General features: G+C 30.9%; 1 protein-coding gene across 1 annotated transcript; it reads right to left on the minus strand.

The window, feature by feature from the left end:
• Positions 1-14197: 14197 nt before the first annotated feature.
• Positions 14198-15207, minus strand: LOC129971965 (uncharacterized). The gene is made up of 2 exons (XM_056085945.1): positions 15063-15207; positions 14198-14709 (listed from the first exon to the last, which is right to left on the minus strand). The coding sequence occupies exons 1-2, from the start codon at positions 15205-15207 to the stop codon at positions 14198-14200; spliced, it is 657 nt and encodes a 218-aa protein (XP_055941920.1).
• Between the last annotated feature and the right edge of the window lie 7841 nt (positions 15208-23048).

Consider the following 23048-nt stretch of genomic DNA (forward strand, 5'->3'; position numbering starts at 1 on the left):
AGCAACATCATGCATATTCTTTAACGCTGTACAAATTCCGATCGAAATGCAGAAGATATTGCGTTTAGTGCATCGGCGTACTGAACAGCGATTATTTCTAGGATTGTCTACGTCAAGTAATGGAGCAGGAGGAACACTGGATATCGAACAAGTGTGCACTCTATCTGGTTGTGATCTCATTTACTACCGGAAAAGCACAATTCTTGCACTGTTCGGAACAATACTTACGTATGGACTTCTTTTCCTTGGTATTAATTTTGAAACCAATGAATGAAGGTTAAATATGACATACACATAGTGTCCTTACTTTCAAGTAGTTGTAGTAAATTTCTCTAATGAAGAGTTTTATTGAAACAGTCCGCTTTCATTCACGCAGTTAGTATTTATTTATTGAATACATGTTTAGTTCTCATCAAGGTACTGCATTCAGAGACTTAGATGCAATTTAAATTTAAAAACCTAGTATTTATTTGTCCGAAAATCTTCTAATCAGATAAGATACAAAGTCTCCGGATAATTAAATAGGTTTTGGATTATAAGTTGTATATATTTCCGCGATGAATTTTCCAGCTGCACCGCCGAGTGATACTTATATTTGCTGAATCATGGCATTCATAATTCGGATTCTTGGGCCATTTAAACATAATGTTGGGTTACAGAGCGTCACTACCTGTTATGTATGTTTGAACATATTCACATTCTTGCTATCATTAATATATTTCGTTGTATTCCAAATTTTACAATTTTCATTTTAAGGAAATTAAACGTAGATCAATGGAAATCGGGACAGAAAAGGTCTATACATAACGTGTTTAAAAAGTATACAATACCTCGTCTTATACTTCATATGAAAATTTGTTAGTGAAATGCTATAAATGCAAGAATAACAAAAATAAGAAGTAACGTGAACCAGCATGAATTTCCAATTTTTGTACTATTATTAATGTAACTGTGTGTGCATATGTGTGTTATGCGCGTAACAAGTTACATCTTTAACCTAGAGCTATTAAGATTGGTACATATACTCTGCGGAATTATATTTTAAATTAAATTTTCTTCTAATTAAAAATTACGGGAAATTTTAATGACTATTATTTTGGAATTCTAAACAGTACAATTTGCATTATTTAAAATTTCAACAAATTATCTATCCAGTGATATTATTTTTTACCGACTAATTTTTCTATTTTTAATTTATTTAAAAAATATTTTAAGTGTATTTTCAACAACACGTATAATTACTGAAATAAAATTGAAATTGTTTCCATTTCTGCTACTAATATTTTATACTGACTTTTCTTTCATAGCTGTGCGATAAGAAGATGCGGTTTATTTTTTCTATGTTTAGTAGGTTTCAATATAAGTTACGGTTTAAATAAAATTACTGGAATTTTGTTGTACCTGAAATTAAGTTTTAGCTTCAGAATTACCAGTGACGGCAATCTTTTAAAGAGCGTTCATTTGTAAACATTGTTTTCATTCTTGTGATATATTTAGATGTATATATATAAACAACAACTCCGATCCTATTAAAAGGTATACGGAAATATTAAATGATCGGAGCGCCGCGACAGCTTAGATGAGAACTATGGCTAAGTCATAAGAGCCATCACTGGCCTCGATATAAACCTTTCTGTAGGAGGCACGTTCCGTCATCTTTAGGGGTTAGCTGACCCCATACCGTTTCTATATCCATCAAGGTGGGAAGAACCAACTAGAAAATTCTCATTCCCAAATCTGAGGTGACCACAAGAAGGGAAATAATTAAATGTATAAAGATATGTACTGTATAAAGATATGTACTGATATGAAAATGAGAGACATGAAAAGTACAAATTACATAACTGTATAAAACTTTTAAAGTAACGTGAATTATATGTCTATCAAAACTTGATTTTACTGAGGAAGTTATTAAGGCTAAGTTACATAAAAATATTTAATTGAAAGCTTTAGCAATTATTAATATCAATAAACCAACTGATAAAAGCACTAGTATAGTAATAAAACAGAATGTATGTCTGCGCATGTGTGTATAAATATAGTAATTATTTAAAAGAGTCTGTTATAGCGATAAATGAAACAGTGGATTATTAAGCTAATCTGTACTGAAAATGATAGAGAAATTGGTGTGTTCGAGAAATCATATTATTTGACCTAATGTTACATAATTGGCTATGAATGTATTTTGAAGGATGGGAAGGTGCACCTCAAAGATATTTTTTGAAATATTAATTAATTAAGAATTGAGTAGGATCTTAGAGATTTTCCCTCAATAACTCGCGGAAATATTATTTCACAAAACTGATTTTTAAAATTTATAACATTATCTCTTAAGGCTTAACGTTTACTTAATTATCATGCGAATATTTCTTGAATTTTCCAATTTTTACAAATCTCTTTTATTCTTAAATTTTTTAAATATTATAATTGTTTCGATGAAGTTTAATCAGTTGTTACAGTTTCATTAAATATTTAGTTTCATCTATTTCCTAAAGTTAACTTCCGTTTATTATCTGAGTAATTTACTTTAGGAATGTATCATTGGAGTTTTATTACGGTAAAAGACAATTTTCAATTTGGAGGTAGGTTCCACGAATATATATATTTTCAATGACACTGTGAAGTTGAATAAATTGAATCCATTAGAAAATTTCAAGTATGTAATAAATAGTGTACACGTAGAGCCATTAATATAACATGACTTTAAGGTTTTACAGACTGTAATGCTTAAAATGATTCGTAAACAGAATCATAATCAGGTTATGCAAAAAGATTTGACTACAATTGAACAAAAACTTTATTTATAAAGAATCAGTTGTTCGCAAAAGTGTTCTCATCTCACCTGACATTTGGTTGATCACCACGTGTCAGATGTGATGCAATGTCAACAAGAAATCTTTGTTGTGGTGTAAGACGTTTTGGTACTAGTTAAATCTAATATCGAAGATCAAATATACTTTCACTGGTGGGATGAGATACTTAAAATCTTCCATTCTTTTATGAGACACTGATTGTAAGATACGAGATCTATCGCAAATAGCTCTCTCACTTTATTTTATTTTATTCATTTAATAAAGGAAAATGCACATTGCAGAAATAACTCTATTTACAAAGAGCATTATAAAATGAAAAACAAATGTATGAATACGCAAAAGCTATAAGCAGTGAATAGCAAGAACATAAACCTATAAGATAATTCATGCAGACAATATAGAAACATGAAAAAACACATTAAAAATTAAGAAATTGCTCAGTTTGAACGTTAAAACATTAGAAATATACAGGGGATTAGTTCAAATTCGGAAACTGCAACATTCATTTATTGTCGCACTTAATTTTTTTTTCTTATTTATTATCCGAAGAGGAATTTCTATTCTCCTTATTGGTAAATCTTCAGTTCCTAATTCAGCTCATTCAAAAATAAATGGTTTGGAATGCAGTGTTATTCGTGAACAATATTCTCACTTCAGTTTCCTGCTTTTTCATATGTTATTATTATTTATATTAATTCACAAAATGTTTTCCTGTATACCTAAAATTTATTTTTATTCACAGACAATATTTAAGAACTAAATATATTCACTATCAAAATATTAAAAAATGTGTTTTGAATCAAAAAAATTGAATGAAATTGATTTCATAAACATTAAATGATAACAAAATCCCAATATAAACAGTGATAAGAACATTTAAAAAATTTAACGCTAGCTGCATTGAATCCAAAAACCATTTTAAAAACACATTAGCTATTTAAAAATTTTATGCATTTGATTTTAAAAACAACAAATGACATATTAGAAATGTTTGCAGAAAACATGATGAGTATTTTATAAAATTTATCTAATGAGAATTTGTCCGCATAATTAAATTTTACGAACACTTTCTCATATAGTCTGTAAACTCTAAAATTTCTGACTGGTGTTGCTACAAATACGGACATGAATATAATTAAAGTAAATGGTAGCAATCTAATTAAGAAATCAAGAATTTTGGTATATCGAGAGAAACAAATTTTTACGATAAAATAGGATTTGGAATATTGAACATCTAAAACATTATTTCGATTCAAAATCGTATCGAATTCATAAAGAATCAATAATGTGGGAAATTTGGGTTCAAATTTAATTAAACTGTCTTACATGCGTAACACTAGATGATTGAATGTTAATGTTATTCGAACAGATATTACAGCATTATATGATCACTTGTATTTGCTATCAACCGAGTGATTCTACTTGTTAATGATATTGGTCCAAGTATAATTTTGATTTTACTGATATTCTGAACCAAGCAACCCATTTAATTAAGAATACCTGTAGACTGAATGCTATTCGGGCATAAACTGTAACATTGTTGGAGTCCTTGGGTATCTGAACACAGTTCAAGGATTATTATTGCAGCAATTCATAAATAAGTAACGGAATATCTGAATTTCCAGCCAATAAAATAGTTTCACGTGGTGACAACTCTGATTTTCCTTATCAATATATATGTTTTGAGATATGTAATTGCATTTCATACCACGAAATATCAGCACAGAATTTCGCTGCGACATAAAATATCAATGTCTGAAGCAATCCGCTTATAATTCAGAAAACATGGCATTGGACAAGACTGTTTATCGGAGCAATAAATCGAGATTATGAGCTTCGTTGGATGCATTTGCATTTCTTAACGATATTCGTCGAAAGGAAAGGATATATTAAATCTGTCCTTTTGATCCATAAATTGTATAGATGCGAAATGACATGTTGCAATTATTGTCATTCCTAATATTGAATATTAATGAAATATAGTTAGTGAATTAAATTTGGCTTGTAATAGATGTCTGTTTTATTACAGTGTTAATGGAATAAGTCTTGTTCTAACAACTCATTTCAGAAAATATTATGAAATATATAAAATATATGGCACATTTAATAGTGGCGCTTTATAATAACACATCGTTTTATCTATAGAGATAAATAAAATTTGCTTTAATCCTGCTTCTAGATATGGGTCCATTTCGACCCAAAAGTCATTTAATTTTCGTAGAAAATTAAAAATAATGTGGTTAATACGTTGTGGTTTCATGGATGTGCTCAGATTGCTTTTCCATGAAATATATACGCTTTTTTTGTTTTGATTGCAATGTAAGCCTTTATGAAATGTTCTACAGAATAGATCAACGGAAATAAAAATTACTTTACAATGCTAAGAGGATTTTCAAAATAATATTAAACATGAACTGGGATATTTTGTGTAAGCATATGAGTTCATTCAGTGGCAACCATTCGCAAATTTTGAATATATTTGGAAGTGAAATAATTTTATCTAAAAATTATATAGTTAAATTGTCATATTTTATGAACATGTATTTATTATTTATAAATTGATAATTCATTAAATAGAATGTTAATCTTACAACTATTATATCGTATCAAATAAAACATTTTGATTTCCTGAATCAAACCACTCATTTGACTGCCAATCTTAACTGAAATTAAAAATTGATTTTTGTGATGTTTTTTTTATTGGAAACATGCTACTATTTATTTAAAGTGAAATTCAAAATAATTTTGCAATTTAAGAAAAATCGAAACTTTGTCTCTAATTTTCCTTAACTTTTATTTGAAAATACTGCGAAACCTAAATGCTTCGTGAATGATAGCTAAAAACTGTTTTTAACGAACTGTAAAATTAGTTCCTATACAAAAAACATATTGGGGGCCGAGGTGGCCTGGTGGTAAGGTCTCGGCTTCGAAACCGGAGGGTTTCAGGTTCTTGACCCGATTCCACCAAAGAACCGTTATGTAATGGGGTCTGTTGCACGTTAAATCAGTAATGACCAAACGTCCTCCCGCTGGTGTGGTGTGGAGAGGGGAGTGCCAGCTCAGGTGTCGTCCTCGTCATCTGACCGCGGTTCAAAATTACGAGGTCCGTCCCAAAATAGCCCTAGCGTTGCTTTAAAACGGGAAACTAAACCAAGCAAAAAATATATTGCTTTATCTTAAGTAATATCAACACTGTTGAATGAAAATATTAGAAATATTCTAATGTCCAATTTTAATACGTAATTTAAAAATAATGTATCTTATTGCTACTTAAATTATTTAATTAAATTTTAAAATTTTTTACTTATTAAATATTTAATTTAATAATTAAATAGTTATTAATTGTTGGCAATTTTTTAAAAATCCTTTGTTGCAATTTATTTTTTGGTTTTAAATAAAATTAAAGTCGAAAATGTTATACTAATATTGTGCATTATAATGCAAAATATTTTAGATAAAAAAATTTGGTTTAAATTTATACATATATATTTATTAAAACTCTAATTTCCTTACAAAAGTATTGATATTCTAACGAATGCTAGCTTAAATATATTTTTTACATCATGTCTTTGTCAACAGTTGATATATTATATGTTAACTATAACCTCTTTTATAATAATTTCTAAAAGTATTTATTGTAGATTATTCCATTTTTTTTTAGCAATTACGGAAATATTAGAAGAATTCTTAGTGAAGAATTCGGAAAAATTTATTAAATAATAAAATTTTTATGAAAAAGTGGGATGAAAGTATTTTGGCACCAGCCGAAACAGGTATAGCAGTTACTTGAAAATAAATTCAAATGATTTTTAATTTCGATCCATGTTAAAAAAGTTATTTAATAAGCCAATTTCGCAGTATTGGTCATTTCTTTATACTGAGATATCAGTGACATCGTAACAATGAGTATCCATCTCTCTTTGCCAGGGTCATAATGCCCTTTCGTATATATATGATAATTCTGCCTTAATGCAATCAGCGCCAGAATTTTTCCATCGACATTGTGGATTAAGGGAAGAATTTTAAGCATTTTTAGTGATGTAGTCATTAATATTTTATTCATGACTCTATTTGTTTATCTTTATAAAAGCCTACTAACATGCCATCATCTTCCATCGTTTGCATGCTTGTTATATTACTATGCTGACGTACAGTATTATTTTTGTAAAAATAATCACATGTAAAAGTTGCCCGCCATGATCTAAGTGAGGCCACACTACTGCGATGCCACTTTGGAAATATTTTGAAACACCTGATATATAAAAAAACTTAACCATTCACTGAAAAAAATACGCTTGCGTATGTTTCTTCGACACTGTGTAACAGTTTTTATAATCAATTTGAGAGTACTAAAATGTGTTTATTCAAGTTTTTTGAATATAAAAATAATTTTCATTGAAAATTAATTTAAATAGATTGATTAGAATTCATAATGCGAATTCGGTCATTTTCCCTTATGTCCTGATAATATAAAAGAGATAACCTTATTGAATCAGGAAAAATAAAATGCATTTTAAATTATCAAAATTAACTTCTGAAGAAATAAGAAGAGGAATAAGTCTTAAAGAAATTCCATTACTATTTTAAAGAAATTTTTTGGGGTGCTAAAAATTTGATAGATTTTATTCTTTGCAGTAAGGTGGGTCATTCTTTTTTTGTACTGTTGCCAATTGAGCAGAATTGTCCACTTAGGTCAAAAGATCAGGATAAGGCAGGTCAAAATCATGGCATTTCCAGTTTCTTTTTCTTTCCTATTCAACAGAGTCTTGCGATTCTAAATCTAGAATGAAAGTTTATCTTCTTTTACTACGTCTAAACATGAAATATTTTCAATGTCAAATAGTTATGTGCTTAAACCTGACTTTTCTTATATTGGTTGTTAAATTTATGTAGTTGCAGGTACAAATAAAGCCAATTTATAAGAATATCTGATTTCAATATTTCAATAAAATTCTCCTGATTCATAAATATCTTCCAAAAATCAGGAAATACAAAACCACGAGGTTCATCATATGCTTTAAATTTTTATACATTAAGTTTTATGGATTTATGAATTTGAATTTTATTCTGTTTTTTTTTTTTTCAATATTTTTAAAGAAATATGTTTGTTTCAAGAAGTCAGATATTAAATCATTTTTCGTTATCAATTTACGTATGGTGAACACTTTCAATAGCCGTAAGGTTATCAAAAAGCGAGTTCAATGAAATTCGATGGTTTCCATGAGAAAGATCGCTTGTGAACTGGGAATAAGGGACCGATCGATACAACGAATGGCAAAAACAGAGCTTGGACTAAAGTCTTACAATTTCCGAAAAGTTCAGCTTCTCACCGAAGAAAACAAACTCGTGCAAGTCTGCGCTGAAAGAGATTCCTTTGCTCTAAATAGAAGCTCTTTAATGTCCAAACGCTCATAATTCCTAGAACTACAGGAGACGCTCCAAGCATTTCAGCAATTATTGAATATCGCAAAAATCTAAAGTCGGTCATGGTCTGGCCGGAATTTGAGCAAGTGGCAAAACACCTCTGGTTTTTCTGGATTAGGGCGTTAAAATAAACCAAAAAAATGTACCAATTTGACATTCTAGAGGTTATTGTAAATTGGGAGTTTCAACAAGACTCCTCACCAGCTCACAAGGCCAAAAAGACAGAAGAGAGGTGCAAGACTGATTTTTCTGACGTGGTATCATCTGGAGAATGGGCACAATACCTGCCGAACCTCAATCTCAAGATTACAGTGTATGGTCAGTTTTGGAGTCAGGTGCTTGCACTAAACGACATAAAAGTTTGGACTCTCTAAAACAATGGCTTCCACGGGAATGAGAGAGATTAAAGTTAGAAGATATGCGGCCCATTGCTAAAAATTTATATAAGCGTTTGCACCTCTGCATCTCTGCAAAAGGCGGCCACTTTGAAGCAAATTAAATTTATTTATTATTAAAAGTATACTCTTATTATTATTTGTTATATTTCGTTTATTTATTTATTTTTAATCAAGTTATATTAATAATTGTTTGCTTAGGTTTTTCTGCCCCATCCTGTATTTAAGTCATTGCGTTTTAGCGTTCTTGTAATTACTTGCATGTGAAAGTACATAACATAACGCCATCCTGTGCCCCCGGTGCCTATAACACTAAGTTATCTAACCAGTTGGATGAGCACAAGATGGAAGGGGAAAAAAAAAGAAAGAAAGAAGATAAAAAGAAAGAGACGACAGACCATCCAGGGTTCTCCAGAGAGAATCACATTGGTGTCAAATCCTACATGACTATATTCAATATTTTGGTGATGTAATAACTGGATAGAGGGGAAAAGAATACTTAAACAAATGGTGACTTTCAGTTGAACTTACAGGGAAATGAGATTACTAACTGAAAAATTGATAATTTACATTGAGAATATCTGTATGACATATATTAGCATATAAGTAATCACTAAAGAGTCAGAAATCTGTGGCGTCCGTCTGAATCCTGTGGTTTTGATTTCCTTCTCGAGAACTGCACTTTTGAGGGACTTTTGAAGTTATAATTTCGGCTGATTTTGACATGTGGCATTTTGGTCTCAGCTAATGTGTAGTCTTGAATAGGTCTTGGTATTTGTGAATATGGTTTACTATGGAGTGGATCTTGCCACGTGATAGGGTATTCGATGCAACTCTCCTGTACCATTCTTCTTCGAGACTTGTTTCTGGCTTTCTCATGTGCCATGACAGAGTCAGTAGGCATTCGGTGGCATAGTGAATTGGGGATCCTATCTCCCCACAGCTACAGTAAGGAGAGTTGGCCAGATGGAATCTGTGTAGGTATGTCGGGAATGGACCGTGTCCAGTGAAGAAAAGGACATCCGTTCTGTTCCAGTTGGCAGCGTATAGAGAAACTTTCGGTATTATATTGAATGTGGAGCGGCCTGTTTCGCCTTCTTCCCATTCCTTTTGCCATATTGTCATCATATCGGTTTGGAGGATGTTCTTCAGATGACATCTTGGGAGCTTCATTATATTCCGATCTTGATTAGCATTAGCCGCTGTTTTGGCTAGTTTGTCAGCCGCTTCATTCCCTTCATAGCCTACATGTGCCTTGATCCATGAGATTTTAATGTGAGGGTTTGCAAGAAGAAGGGTAAATGTATCACTTGCTAATTGGCTATTGGATTTTGGAGAACTTGAGGCTTGTATACTTGCTTTATTGTCGACGTAAATAGTAACTGGATCTGATGTAGGAAGAGAGGTTGCGTATTTGACTGCTCTGTTGAGTGCTAGTAATTCAGCTTGGAAGACCGTGTTTTCTTTCAATAGGCTGGTTGACCATTGGTGTATAGTCACTGCATCCTGCATGACACAAAATGCAGCCCCAACTCCTGCTGAGGATTTTGATCCATCTGTATAGATCCCGAGTACTACATTCTGAGACCCACCGTCTTCCAACGAAATTTGATGTGCTTGGAGATGTTTGGAAGGATGTGACGTCCAGCCCGTAGCTCTGTATTCATACTCGTGTGGGCTGATATGTGGCATATCATGTACGATTCCACGGAGTCTGTACAGTTCAGTCATTCTTGCCATCATTTGAAGCTTCAGATGTAGTGGTGGCAAGCCAAGGATAACCTGAAGTGCTGCAGTAGGCGTGGTCTTGTATGCTCCCGTAATTGCTAACAGAAAGCTTCTTTGGATGGAAGAGAGCTTTCTTGCTAATCTAACCGTTGGGTGAAGGCACCAAACTCCAGCTCCGTGTGCAAGCATCCTTTCAATGACTGTCCTGTACAAAATTTTTCTGTGTCGAAGTGTTATCCCCCAAGATTTGCCAGCTATTTTGAGAAAATTGAATTGTTGTTGTTGCGCTTTCAATGCTAAATGCTTGAGGTGGGTATTCCAATTCAATTTATCATCAATATGGACACCTAGGTATTTAATGGCATGCGTCTGCTTTATTCTTTCTCCCTGCCAATAGATTCTGGGTCCTGCTACCCATTTACTAAACAGAATAAAGTTGGATTTCCCCGTGGACACTTCTAGATTGTTTATGTCAGCCCAGGATATAAATTGTGCTATTGATTCTTGGGTATTTTGTCTTAGATTTTCTTTTGTTTTGGCTTTAATGACCAGAACAAAATCATCGGCGAATGCTTGGATAGTTGTATGGGCAGGCCAGATTTTATTAAGCAGATCGTTCGCCACCAAGTTCCACAGAGCTGGACCACTGCACGATCCTTGGGGGCAGCCTTGCTTCTGTTCTCTTATGGCCCAGCCTTCTTGTGTGTTGAGGATTATTTTTCTGGCATGTAGCAAGTTTTCAAAGATGTTTCTTAAATTTTGGGGACATTGGAGTTTATCTAGATATTTAACTATTGAATGGTGTTTGATATTATCAAATGCCCCTTTGATGTCCACTGAAAGAACCAGAATATTGTCTTTTTCCCTTTTTCCATCATAAATTTTTTCTACAAGCTTTTTAAGAGCAGCATCTATGGATTTTCCTTCACGGAATCCAAACTGGTTATTGTTGATGAGTTTATTTGATTCTAGAAAATAAATAAGACGCTGTGTGAGTAATTTTTCTAGAACTTTTCCTATAGTAGGCAAGAGAGCTATTGGTCTGTATGACGTGGCTAGTTTAGGGTCTCTTCCAGTTTTTTGAAATAGGATGATATTGCTTATTTTAAATGGATCCGGGAATTTTTCTAGTGAAAGACATTTATTAAAATATTCTTTGAAGAGGATCGGGAAATTTTTGTTTATTGTTTTTATAATTAGATTATCAATGCCGTCATATCCTGGTGCTTTTCCATGAGGGAGATTATCAATGACCTGTGCTATTTCTTTTTCAGTGAAAGGGCAATCATTAGGAGTGGTAGTGATTTCATGTGTTAAAGATGGGGTTGAATTGGGGAATGGAAAAATTTGTTCTAATATATCCTGAGCTATTTTTTGGTGTCCTCCTTCTGGATTGATATTGTTCAAGACTGTTAGTTGAGATGGATGAATTGTTTTCCTAAAGGCAGCTTTGAAATGTTTCCCATATGGATTTGCAGCTTCCGTGCAAAGATCTTTCCAACCAACGCTTTTGGCTCTCTTGACTTTCTTCATATATTTTTTGGCTTCTGTCTTCCACTGCAAATATTTTTCTGGTCTTTCCTCCGAACTTGATCTTTGGGCCCTTCGTCTCAATGCCTTAATTCTTTTCTTTTCTATTTCTAATTTATCTGTCCACCAAGTTGGGTTTTCAGTCAATGGCTGTTTTTTTATTTTAAATGCTTTGTTGCAGGTTTGAATTATTTTTGCTTGGAGAAGGGAGGTAAATTCATTTAGTTCTTGTTGGGTATTGCAGTTCTTGATTATGCTAATTAGTTCTTCGACATGAAACTTAAATTGATTGTGGAATTTGTTATGGTTTCCATGGAGGGTTTTAAACCTATTGAAGATGTGGCTAGTAATTATTGTTCTTACTGTTATCTGAATAAAGTGGTGATCGCTAAACGATGGTTCTTCGAGAACTTCCCAAGAGGCTACCTTTGTGATCATTTCCATGTGAAAGTACAGATCGAAAAGTGGTGAACCCTTTGATGAATTTGATTCCATTCGATAGGTATCTAAGCATAGGTATCTAAGCTTTATTTGTTAAGAATTTAAATCTGTACACCAAATTAGATTTGCCTAGTTCTCTTCATTTTGTAATTGTCAATATAATTTAAATTCGAACAACCGGATATCTAGACTTCGACTGAATGGATTTCAATCAAAACTTAATAGAAATCTTCAAATTTGCTGTGAAGACCATACAAGAAATTCCATCAACAGACATAACGCCGTTTTTCGAATTCAGGGAAGTCTGAAATGTGGAGACTCTTCCAAATCTTATTTTTTGATGATTGCAATACTTTCCCTATACTTCATAATCGAGAAAGTGAAAAAGAAATTACAAGGTCCGATCTATAATAGCTCCTCATTCGCTTTAAAATGTTAAACTAATACGGCTATTTACTTAAAAATGCATAGTTTTTAGCTTATAGTTGAAACCGAGTTTTTTCCCAATTTTAATTTCAAGTGAATAAAATGCCAGGTCTACAGACAAGTTGCGATAGAAATCTGATCTATATACATAACTGCAGTTTGTTGTAGTTGAATCACAAACTGCCGATGTATCATACGTATCAAAGCTATGGACTCACCGCATTTTGATTCGAATGCTTATCACTGCATTTTGCTTTATGTTTAAAGAATTTGGAATGAATAGAAAAAAAACTGAAATTGGAATTCAACTCAATTTTCGATGCCTTTCTCAGCAATCACTTTTACAGTGCATCAAACAATTCGTAGTATTAAACAGCAATATTATTTGATGTCAGAAAATTCTAATGGAACATATTAGAATTATTGAATTATGAAAAACAGAATTAAATCGAAATGTTTCCAGGTACCTTGCATAATTATTTGATTAATTTCATTCATTTAATGTGAAAAAAATTGATTAAATTTCGTCGACTTTATATGTTTAATAAGCAAAGAAATTGCAAAAAAAAAAAAAAAATCTGCGATAAATAAATTTAATTAATATGAAATTTTTTTTAAGTATTTCACGTCAAGTTTTTCTTTCTTTCTTATGGTTATAAGTTAATAACTGTCGAAAAAGTTGGGGCGTATAGTTTGAAAGTTAAAGCAAATTATTACTTGAAGTTTTCTAAGATATGAATATGCAGGTTGCGAAATCGTCTTTTCCATTCGAATGATTATCAATTGTAAAGAATTTAGGTAAGGTACAAGATAATATTAAAATATTAATTAAAATTTGAATTTAAAGATAATTTATCTTTTTTTTTTACATTTTCAATTTTGGCATATCTTAAGTGTTGTGGACTTTTAAAAAAGGAAACATGTCTAAAATATATTCTCTGCTTCAATATAAAAAAAATCCATTTTGGTATATAACTGCCTTTTTTTTTTTACCAATAGTGGAATAAAAATTTTAATAAATATTTAAAGGGAGTATAAACTTTGAAAATTATTAGCAATGATAACTATACTTCAAAGTAAAACTACAGGTAGGTTAAAATATACATTAAAATTACATACGAGGTCATTAACTTTTGTCTGTATCTAAAATCAGAGCATCACTTCATGTACACACCATACCATAAAGAAACAGATGCAATCCATCTGTTTTGGTTGCTGATAATACCTGTTGAAATTACTTTTAGACGATAACTTTATTCCGCAGATAGAACATTCGTAAGATTTATCTCCACTATGGGCCAGTGTATGAAACAGTAAACTTTGTTTTTTACGGAATTTTTTATGACATATATCGCATGCAAAATTCTTCTCCCCAGTATGGGTTGAGATGTGGTAATTAAGATTTTCCTTAAGAGCAAACATTTTGGCACAAATATGACACTAATAGTGCTTCTCGCCCGTATGTGTTCGGCTGTGTTTCTGTAAATAGTTTTGTCGTGAATATCTAATGTTACACACATAGCACACGAGCACTTTCCTTATATCCTTCCTCTGAGGTTTTATATTGATTTCAGAAGGACCGGAAATGGGAACTATGTCAACAACCGAAATTAAAGTTTCATAGTCATCACTTGCAAATTCTCCTCTCACATAAGAATCAACTTGAACGGGTTCCGCAAAAGAGCATCGAAGTTTTTTACAATCTCTTTGCTTTAGTGCTTCAATTGCATCTTCATTTCTCTCGGAACATCGCAATGCAAAATCTGGAGCTGCCTGAAAATGATTCATTTCTGAAACTCTTTTTGATTCTGATGAGTTTCCATGGATTTTGCCAATAATTTCCAAGGAATCGCTTTCACTAATATAGCAGTTATCGAAGCTGGCTTCAGAACACACAGTTTCGTCTATATCTTTGGAAACTGATCTTGAATCAATACACTGATAATTCTTTTCTGCCGAAAATTGTTAACATAGATGGCACTCTTTTTTGAGGTCAGGGGATAATCCGACTTGTGATGATTCTGTTGGATGGAAATAGGACTGGACATGTAAGAAATTCATGCTATTTTTTTTTTCTGAATGAACATTTCTCGAACTGTAAAAGTTTTCTTCAGCTTGACTGACTTGATTATTAAAGGAGGATATATGATGGGCATGATGGGAAGTGTAGTTTGTGATAAATTAATTAATTCCTTTTTCTCCAAATCTGCAAATGTTGAGGAATTTTTATTGCAAGCAAGTGAATTGATAAATGTCACATCATGAGAAACCATCTGTCATATTTCTGTATATGCACGTGCAATACCGTCGCTTGTGCATTCCTGATTAGTTTTAGCCGCTTCTTCTAATTCGTCAGCTAACTCCTCTAATTTAAGGAAGTCGAACACACAAATGTTTTCCTCAGGCTTTTCTTTTGAGAAACAGGAATGGCCATCTTCATAATAAATCATTCTACACTGCGGACAATGCTTTTTTTCCATCATACATTTTGCTCGAGGTTTTGGTTATTAGCAAAAATATGGAGCAAATACGAAGCAATGCAAAATTGGCGAAACTTACTTTTCATTTTTGAAATGCATTATTGTTACGTGTTATTCAGCATTTACCTATAAACATTGTCCCAACCAATAATATCATAATAGAGTCTTGTGTCAGATAATTCTTATTAAAATGTCAAGCGCTAGAATTCCTTAGTTTACATCAAGGACTATAATGATTTCTTCTTAAGAAAATTCAAAAACTTTTCGCAATAACAATTTAGATAGTAATAAATTTTTTGAATTCTTTCTCAGTATACAGATGTCAAATTAATTGAAGGAATTCTCCCATTTGACGACTTTTGTGAAATGCCTCTTAGGAAACTGTTTCGCTATCTTGTTCAAAATCTGGAATCTTTTTCTGATGCAAATTATTTTCATGAATGAGACTCTGCAAAGAAAGATTCTGACCCATAGTAAGGATCTAAAAACGAAGCAACGCAAAAATGGCGAACCTTACTTATCATTTTTGAGATGCATTATTGTCACATGTTAATCATCATTTACATATAAGCATTGTACCTACCAATAATATCATAATAGAGTCTTATGCCAGAAAATTCTTACTAAAATGTCTAGCACTAGAGTTTCTTATGTTATATCTAAAAACGATATCTATTTCTTTTTAAAATACGTCGAAAACGTTTCGGAATACTGATTTAGATTAAAGTAATAAATTTTATTTTCAGTCCTTTTTCAGTATACAGATCTAAAGTTAGTTGAAATAACTTTCGCATTTGGCGAATTTTGTGAAATGCCTCTTAGGAAACAGGTTGTCTATCATTTTAAAAATCCGGAGTCGTTTTCTCTTGTAAATTACTTTCATGAATGACTTGAATGAACATTTGTCAAGAATTATTCTGTCCCAAAATGATTATCTAGATTAGATATCAAATTTCTTCTAATATGATTGGACATTAGATACATCAAATCAAAACTATCATGTTATTTGATTGAACCCAAATATAATAAATACTCAGTAATGTTACCCAATAATATCCTTTTACAGAGATTTCGCTTACCTAATAAAAGATCTAAAATCTTTCATATTCAAATGTATAAATTAGTTTCTCGAAAACAAAAACAATTTAATCAGAACATGAATATCAGCCACGATGCCCTAATCGTAAGATCTGTCTTCAGAATCGAATGTTTTTGGGTTCGAATTTATTTCAGATGAGCAAGACCGTGCCTGACCCGTATTAAATATCACATACATCAGCTGTAAAATTTATTTTTGTTGACTGCATGAATGTTTGATGAGATGTTGCTACCAAAACTATCGTTCTCTTCATTTGACTAAGTATCAACATTACTAGGCTCATCGCATTTCACAAAACGCCTCGTAGGATTTAAAGTATCTGTCTTGTGATATTGCTAAAAATCTAGCGTCTTTTTCTGTCGTGAATTATCTTCATGAATGATTTGAATAAGCCATTATAAAGGAGGATTATGACAGAAAGTAAGGTTCAAAACCATGTATCATTTTCCTTCCAATATGTTTGAGCAATAAATAGATGAAATTTGATAAGTCATATAATTTGATTCATCCCTAAAACAGGATACCGTGACTTTAATCGTTAATATCTATTTACAGAGATTTTAATTACCCATCAATCTAATATTCTTCATGCTCAAATATAGAAATTAATTCTTTAAAAACAAAAACAAAATTAATCGCAGCATGTATAGGGAGCACGCTGCCCTAATGTTAAGGTTTAAACTTTCGGAACAGCATGATTCCAGGTTCTAATTCATATTAGATGCGCAGGATCGTGTTATATGTGCCTTCAATTGCCAAGCTTATTTTTGTTGACAGTCATTGAAAAGTTTGACGAATATTTCATCTTTCGTTTTGATAATATTCATTTAAATATTATTTTCAGTTTTTGAAAATTTGTGTAGTAAGAATTTTAATCTTAATATTTGCAATCATATTAGGTATGTATGATAAAAGATGATCCCAAAGAAGTGGGTTAAACATTTTTTTTCCTTTAAAATTTCACAATTTTTTATGTGCAATTTTAATTTTTGTAGAGATTGGTAATAACAAAATTAAGTATATTATGTAATAATAATGCTTTGTTAGATAAAATTTCACATTAATCATGCCAAACAGCCTTCCTACCTTTTTTTGTTCATTTGTCAACAACAGTCTGATTTATTAAAGAATATTCTATATTCTGCACAATCTAGATTCGTGTAAGCTAAGGTAATTTTTTTTTTCAAAATGCGATATAAAAAAGCGTAAGTAAGAAGTTACAAATTATTCAGAATATAAATTTTCTTGTTTTTAAAGTGGCCAGCCATATTTTTGAATATATCAAAATTTTATATCTCGTTTCCAAGCGTTATTGTCGAAAAAATAAAATTAAAAATTCATAATTTATTCGGATAGTTTGATTTGATAGTTTTTTTTTTTGTACTCGTTGCTCCCTTTTTTTTATCCTTCAAACAATATGCCGATAAAAGAAGACCAAATCTGAAACTCTAGGAAATAAATTTCATTCTATTTTCATTTGAACAGCGCATTTTGTTTCATATTACTTTCATGCATGCTTTGTTTTCCTTTTCCAATCATTACTCCAAACTATTATTTCGATGCCGACTTCTTTCTCAGAATGCAAATCAGTTAGGTGAATTATTATTCACCAAATTTGAAAAACATTTTTTTTTCACTTAAGCAAATTACTTTAAAGTTTATTTCTCTTCACGTTTATTTCTGTAAACCTTGTTGCTAGTCATTTTAACAGAACCTTTTAGCACTTTCAATTCATTATTGATTGCATTCGGACAATTTAAGCAATAAAAGCTTTACTGCTTAATCAGTTTTTTTGCACTATTTTGTATATATATATTTAAAAAGAAAGATAATTGATCAATTTCGAGTGCATTTTATTAATCATCTTGATTCAAATTTCCTGAAGTTCCCATTTGCATCATATTTTTAATTGGTACATTTATATATAATAGTCAGTAGACGATTCCCAAGTTGTTGTCATCACATCTGCGCACTAGTCAACGTATTACTATATGATGACTACTTGTCTGAAGATTTTATAAGAATTATGTGGACATTTCAAATTCTTACCTGGATTGGTATTGGCCAAAAAAAGAATCAAAGTCGGTTAGTGGCATTAACATTTCTATTAATAATGCTTTCAACCTACATTGATGCGCTATTTCTCTACTTATTGTCAATCAAATGGGATGGACACGATTTAAAATGGGCTTTGGAACGAATTCTTTGTGTCACTACCAGTATCCTAATGATGTTTTTGCTATACTGTAAAAGTAATGAATTCGCAACCATAATAAAGGAGACAAAAATCATAAAAAATACCAGAACTGAAACGAAAATAAATGTCCTGGCAAGTTGCATTTTTGCTTCTCCGTTCTTTTACAGTTTGGTAATGTTGCTGATATGTGAAATAGGAGAAGACGAAGCTGGATTCCTTTTCTTCTTTTACGGAATTCCAGTCAGTAATAAGATGTTAAAGTATTTCATACTGTATTCGAAATCCTTATTGTATTATATCTTATTTCCAACCTACTCTAATTTAGTTATTTTAATGTTTTGCGCAATTTGCCAATGTACTAGCTTTTCACTACGAAATATCTGCCAAGAATTGGAGAAATGTCCAACTAAGGCATTCAATATCCCCGCTCAGATGAGATTTCTTAACCGCAGAAGGAAAATCCACAAAATGATTGACAAATTGCAAACACGGTTCTTTACTGTATCTTTTATTGCATGTGCAGGACATTTTATATACTGCTTCGCTTTGTTATCCCAGGCAGTGTTGTATTTCACAAAGAGCTCTTTAACATTCCAAGTGGATACTGTCATCAATTCGATAAATGCAACTGTACCTTTGATCATGATGTTTTGGATTCCTGAAGGGATAACAATGGAAATGGAAAAACTCCACAAATTAATCCACTGGAAATATGAAATGAGGGCAAACCTGGAAATGGACTCCAAAAACTCTTTAATTGAAAAATTGTTGCTAGAAGATAAAATCTTCGTCGTATCTGGATGTAATCTCATTTATTTTAGGAGATATCATATCCTTTCCATTTTCGGAGCTGTTTTGACTTATGGGCTTCTTGTTTTACATTTTGAAATACGTTAAATGAAATAGCGAAATGCTTTCCGGGATGTTCTTTCACAGTTTCTCTTACTGCAATACTATACCAGTTACAGTCTACATCAGTATTACAAACTAACATTTTAGCACAATTAAAGGTCTTTGATGAAAAAAACATAATAAGAGAAATTTTTTAATGGAATCACTTCACTGTACACAGTTTCCGAGCAATTACAAGCATAACGCACATCAATAGTTTCATCCTTTTCTAGAAGCATCTTGCTCCAGTAAGAAGGATTTGACGATGTACATCTACACCAAAAGCACCATTTTGAGCTGAGCACGAAATATTCTAAATTTTATTAGAACGTTTTGTTGTTGGGATTTCAGAAGGATTCTCCTATGCAACTTCTACCACTTCGTAAATTCATTAGATAATTAGTTAATATTTCTTAAATAAATTAATAATGTAATTGAATAAATTTATGTAATTAACTAAAAAAATATAAAATGCTAAACGGCAACTGAATTTTTTTGCATTGTTCTAAAAAAAATGTTTCAGCGAACAATTTTTATTTTTGTGCAATATTTCACAAGAAAAGCTAGTGTCAGTAAATAATATTCAAATACAAATCTTGCAGTAAAAAATGCTTCAGCCTTTGAAGTCTTTCAGTTGTCCCTACAATATTACATTTAATAGAGATTAGTATCAGCCTTTTTAATGCAAGACAAAATTACAAAATGGAAGCTTAATTATCAGTCATAAAATTCTTTCTATAAATATAACAAATATTAAGATCTTGTCCTTACGTAAAGTTTTTTATAAATTGTAACAACAGATGTGAAATGAAACTTCGTCTAATATCCTTTTGTTAAAGGGAATCCCCCCCCCCCCCTCAATTTAAAGGGCAGAAAAAGGCACAATTGAAAACTAATCAACACCTCCTAAAACGATGACTATTAGGACTCTTAGAAATTCCAACTCCTTTCAAAACTAGTTTCAGAGCTGGATTTATTTTGATTGAGTTTCCGATACTTATCGAATTTTCGATACATATCGAACTGCCGATACTTAGCAAATTTTCGGTATATATCATATTTCCGATACTTATCGAATTTCAAATGTTTATCAAATTTTCGATACAAACTGGTAAATATTTATCAATCGATACATTTCGATAATTATTATTACACGATTCTTTATATTTTGATACTACTAATGGTTCCATCCGGTAAAAATTTACATGTATATTTATTAGAAATTCCATTGCGTTTATAGTAAATGACTTATAGATAATATAACAAACATTAGGAAATAATTAAAATATGAAAAAAATTTTCTACTTTTATAAGAGTGAATATAAAATTATTTTTAAAACGTTTTTTAATTTGTTTCTAATTCTTCCAACAGAAAATAAAATTATTTTACTTACATACAACCTGACCTCTGAAAAAAGATTTATTGAAAAATACAATTAAGCAAATAAAATGCACAATGTCATTATTTTCCATAAAATTTAACTATTAAATATTATTCCTGTACTCGTGGCATTGGTGTAAACATATCTAAATAGTTCTTTTTGAAAAGTAAATTAAATCGTTCAATAAAATCAAAAGGCTCTTAGCGTTTGAATAATTACATTGTCAAATAGCCCACATTAAAATCGACTTATTGTATTGTTTACATTAGAAATTTAATTTTTTGTTTTTTAATAAAAAAGTAGTATAATGAAGAAAATTAATGTCGTTGCATTAAAGAAATTCAACGTCGAGGTTTTCATTATCTTCATGTTTTAAAACTACCTGTTTCAAACTTCCGCATGTGAAATCACTCTTAAGTCACAACTCTTAAAGGGACATGTCTGTATAGTTAAAAAGCAAAAGAGTGAAATATAATATGATATTTTAATACCAAAATTAATATATATATCAAATTTATACCATCCAAGAGAAAACTATCTATTCATCGGAGAACAAAACCGTAACAAACTGCATGAATAAAATTCGGCCTATAACTCTGTGACTTGAATTGTTGATCAAATTGTTTGCTAAATCCGTCAAAATGTTGAAATTTGCTTGATATGCCTGTTTGTGATAGAAGCGGTATGAACCAGAAATACGACAAATGTGTAATTGAAATTTGATATTTCTTTAGATTGGGTCTAGGTCTTTAGATAGGGTTTGATTTTTTTTTCGAATTTCAATTGATTCGCAAGCATATTTTATCTTCTTTGCTATACAATAATAAGTTTAACACAAAATGTATTCTATTTTAACAAGAAGGAAAAAGATAAACAGATGGATTTTCGTCGAACTACTGATTTGATGTTAGTAGTATTTTTAAAAACTATTAGATTAAAAACTTTAAAAATGGGGAAGTATGTTTTAAATTATCTCATATGTTTCTTTAATTAAAATATGGTTTGAGGAATTGATTTATGTTTTGTTAAATATCATCTGAAAATTGAAATGATAGAAGTGTCATCCTTTATTGACTTTTCTTGGTCTTTGTATTTATATGATCTTATGACATTAAAAGCAGACAATATCGGCTGCAAAAGTATACGTATGAATTCATTTTCTGATAATAAAATTTACTAAATAAAGCATAAAACTTGCCTTTAACAGTATTATTTGATAGACTATCAAAGTTATAAGTTAGTTTTTCAGGATATTTGCCACCGAAAATGTGACAAAATTGACTTATGCTTTTATCTGCAAAGCCTAGTTTTTTTTAAATATATTTTAATAAGTCCTGATATTTAATAAATTAACTTCATAATTACTCCATGCGTTAAGTGTATGTTTAATTATTTGATTCTATCTTTTTCAGTTTTGTTTCAAATACAATGTAAAATGTAGTTCAATTTTTTATTAGTGAAAGTAAAATATAAAAACAATCGTTTGGCTTAAAGCATTTCTATTTTCCTTTACAATTTATTAATACTTTTAAAAATACATAATAGATGGAAATTATTTATTATAGTCTATTATGCTCTTTTCTTTTAAAGTATTTATATTGTATCTCAGCTTTACTATCCTTCCATATTGGTGTACTATACCTTTCGGGATGAAGGCAGTGCCTTTTTACTTAATTGTTCTCCACTGTTGCCAAAATTGTTATATTCTTTTACGCTACAATTCCTTATTTTGTATCCTAATGAGAATTAATGCAGCTGTCACCTTTTTACTTTCTGTTTTACATTTTATTTCCACCTATTTCATTGAATTACGATTTATTTTCACAGAGTTCCTTCAATCGCATAATTTTGAGCATATGTTTCACATGTATTTTATTTCTTGTCTCTCCTTTTCTTTATATGTTTTAAGCACTTTCTCTTTCACTCTGGTTTACAATTATTTTTCTTGCTCTTATTGTCAAATTGTAATTTCAATTGTCAGGGTAAAATAAATATATCTACTTCTCTGTATATATATATATAATCCATAATTAATTTTTATTTTTAAGATTTTTTAATATCAACTCTATTTTCTTAATTGATAGGAATAACCTTTTATTATTTTATCTCATACCAGTATCTTTTACAGAAAATTTAGTAAAAAATATTTTGCAAAATGTATCTATGTATACCTACCACAGCCGCATTAGTCGCTCCATAACTGTTTCGCATATTCTCTAACATAGATGCCATTCCCTTCATC

The sequence above is a fragment of the Argiope bruennichi genome, chromosome 6 (assembly GCF_947563725.1).
Source record: "Argiope bruennichi chromosome 6, qqArgBrue1.1, whole genome shotgun sequence".
Lineage (NCBI taxonomy): Eukaryota > Metazoa > Arthropoda > Arachnida > Araneae > Araneidae > Argiope > Argiope bruennichi.

Bases quoted from the DNA above. Each gene is read 5' to 3' on its own strand.
- LOC129971965 (XM_056085945.1), bottom strand. From the start codon at position 15,207: ATGATTTATTATGAAGATGGCCATTCCTGTTTCTCAAAAGAAAAGCCT. The intron at 14,710-15,062 runs GTATTGCACGTG...AATTTTCGGCAG, and splicing joins TCAGGAATGCACAAGCGACG to AAAAGAATTATCAGTGTATT.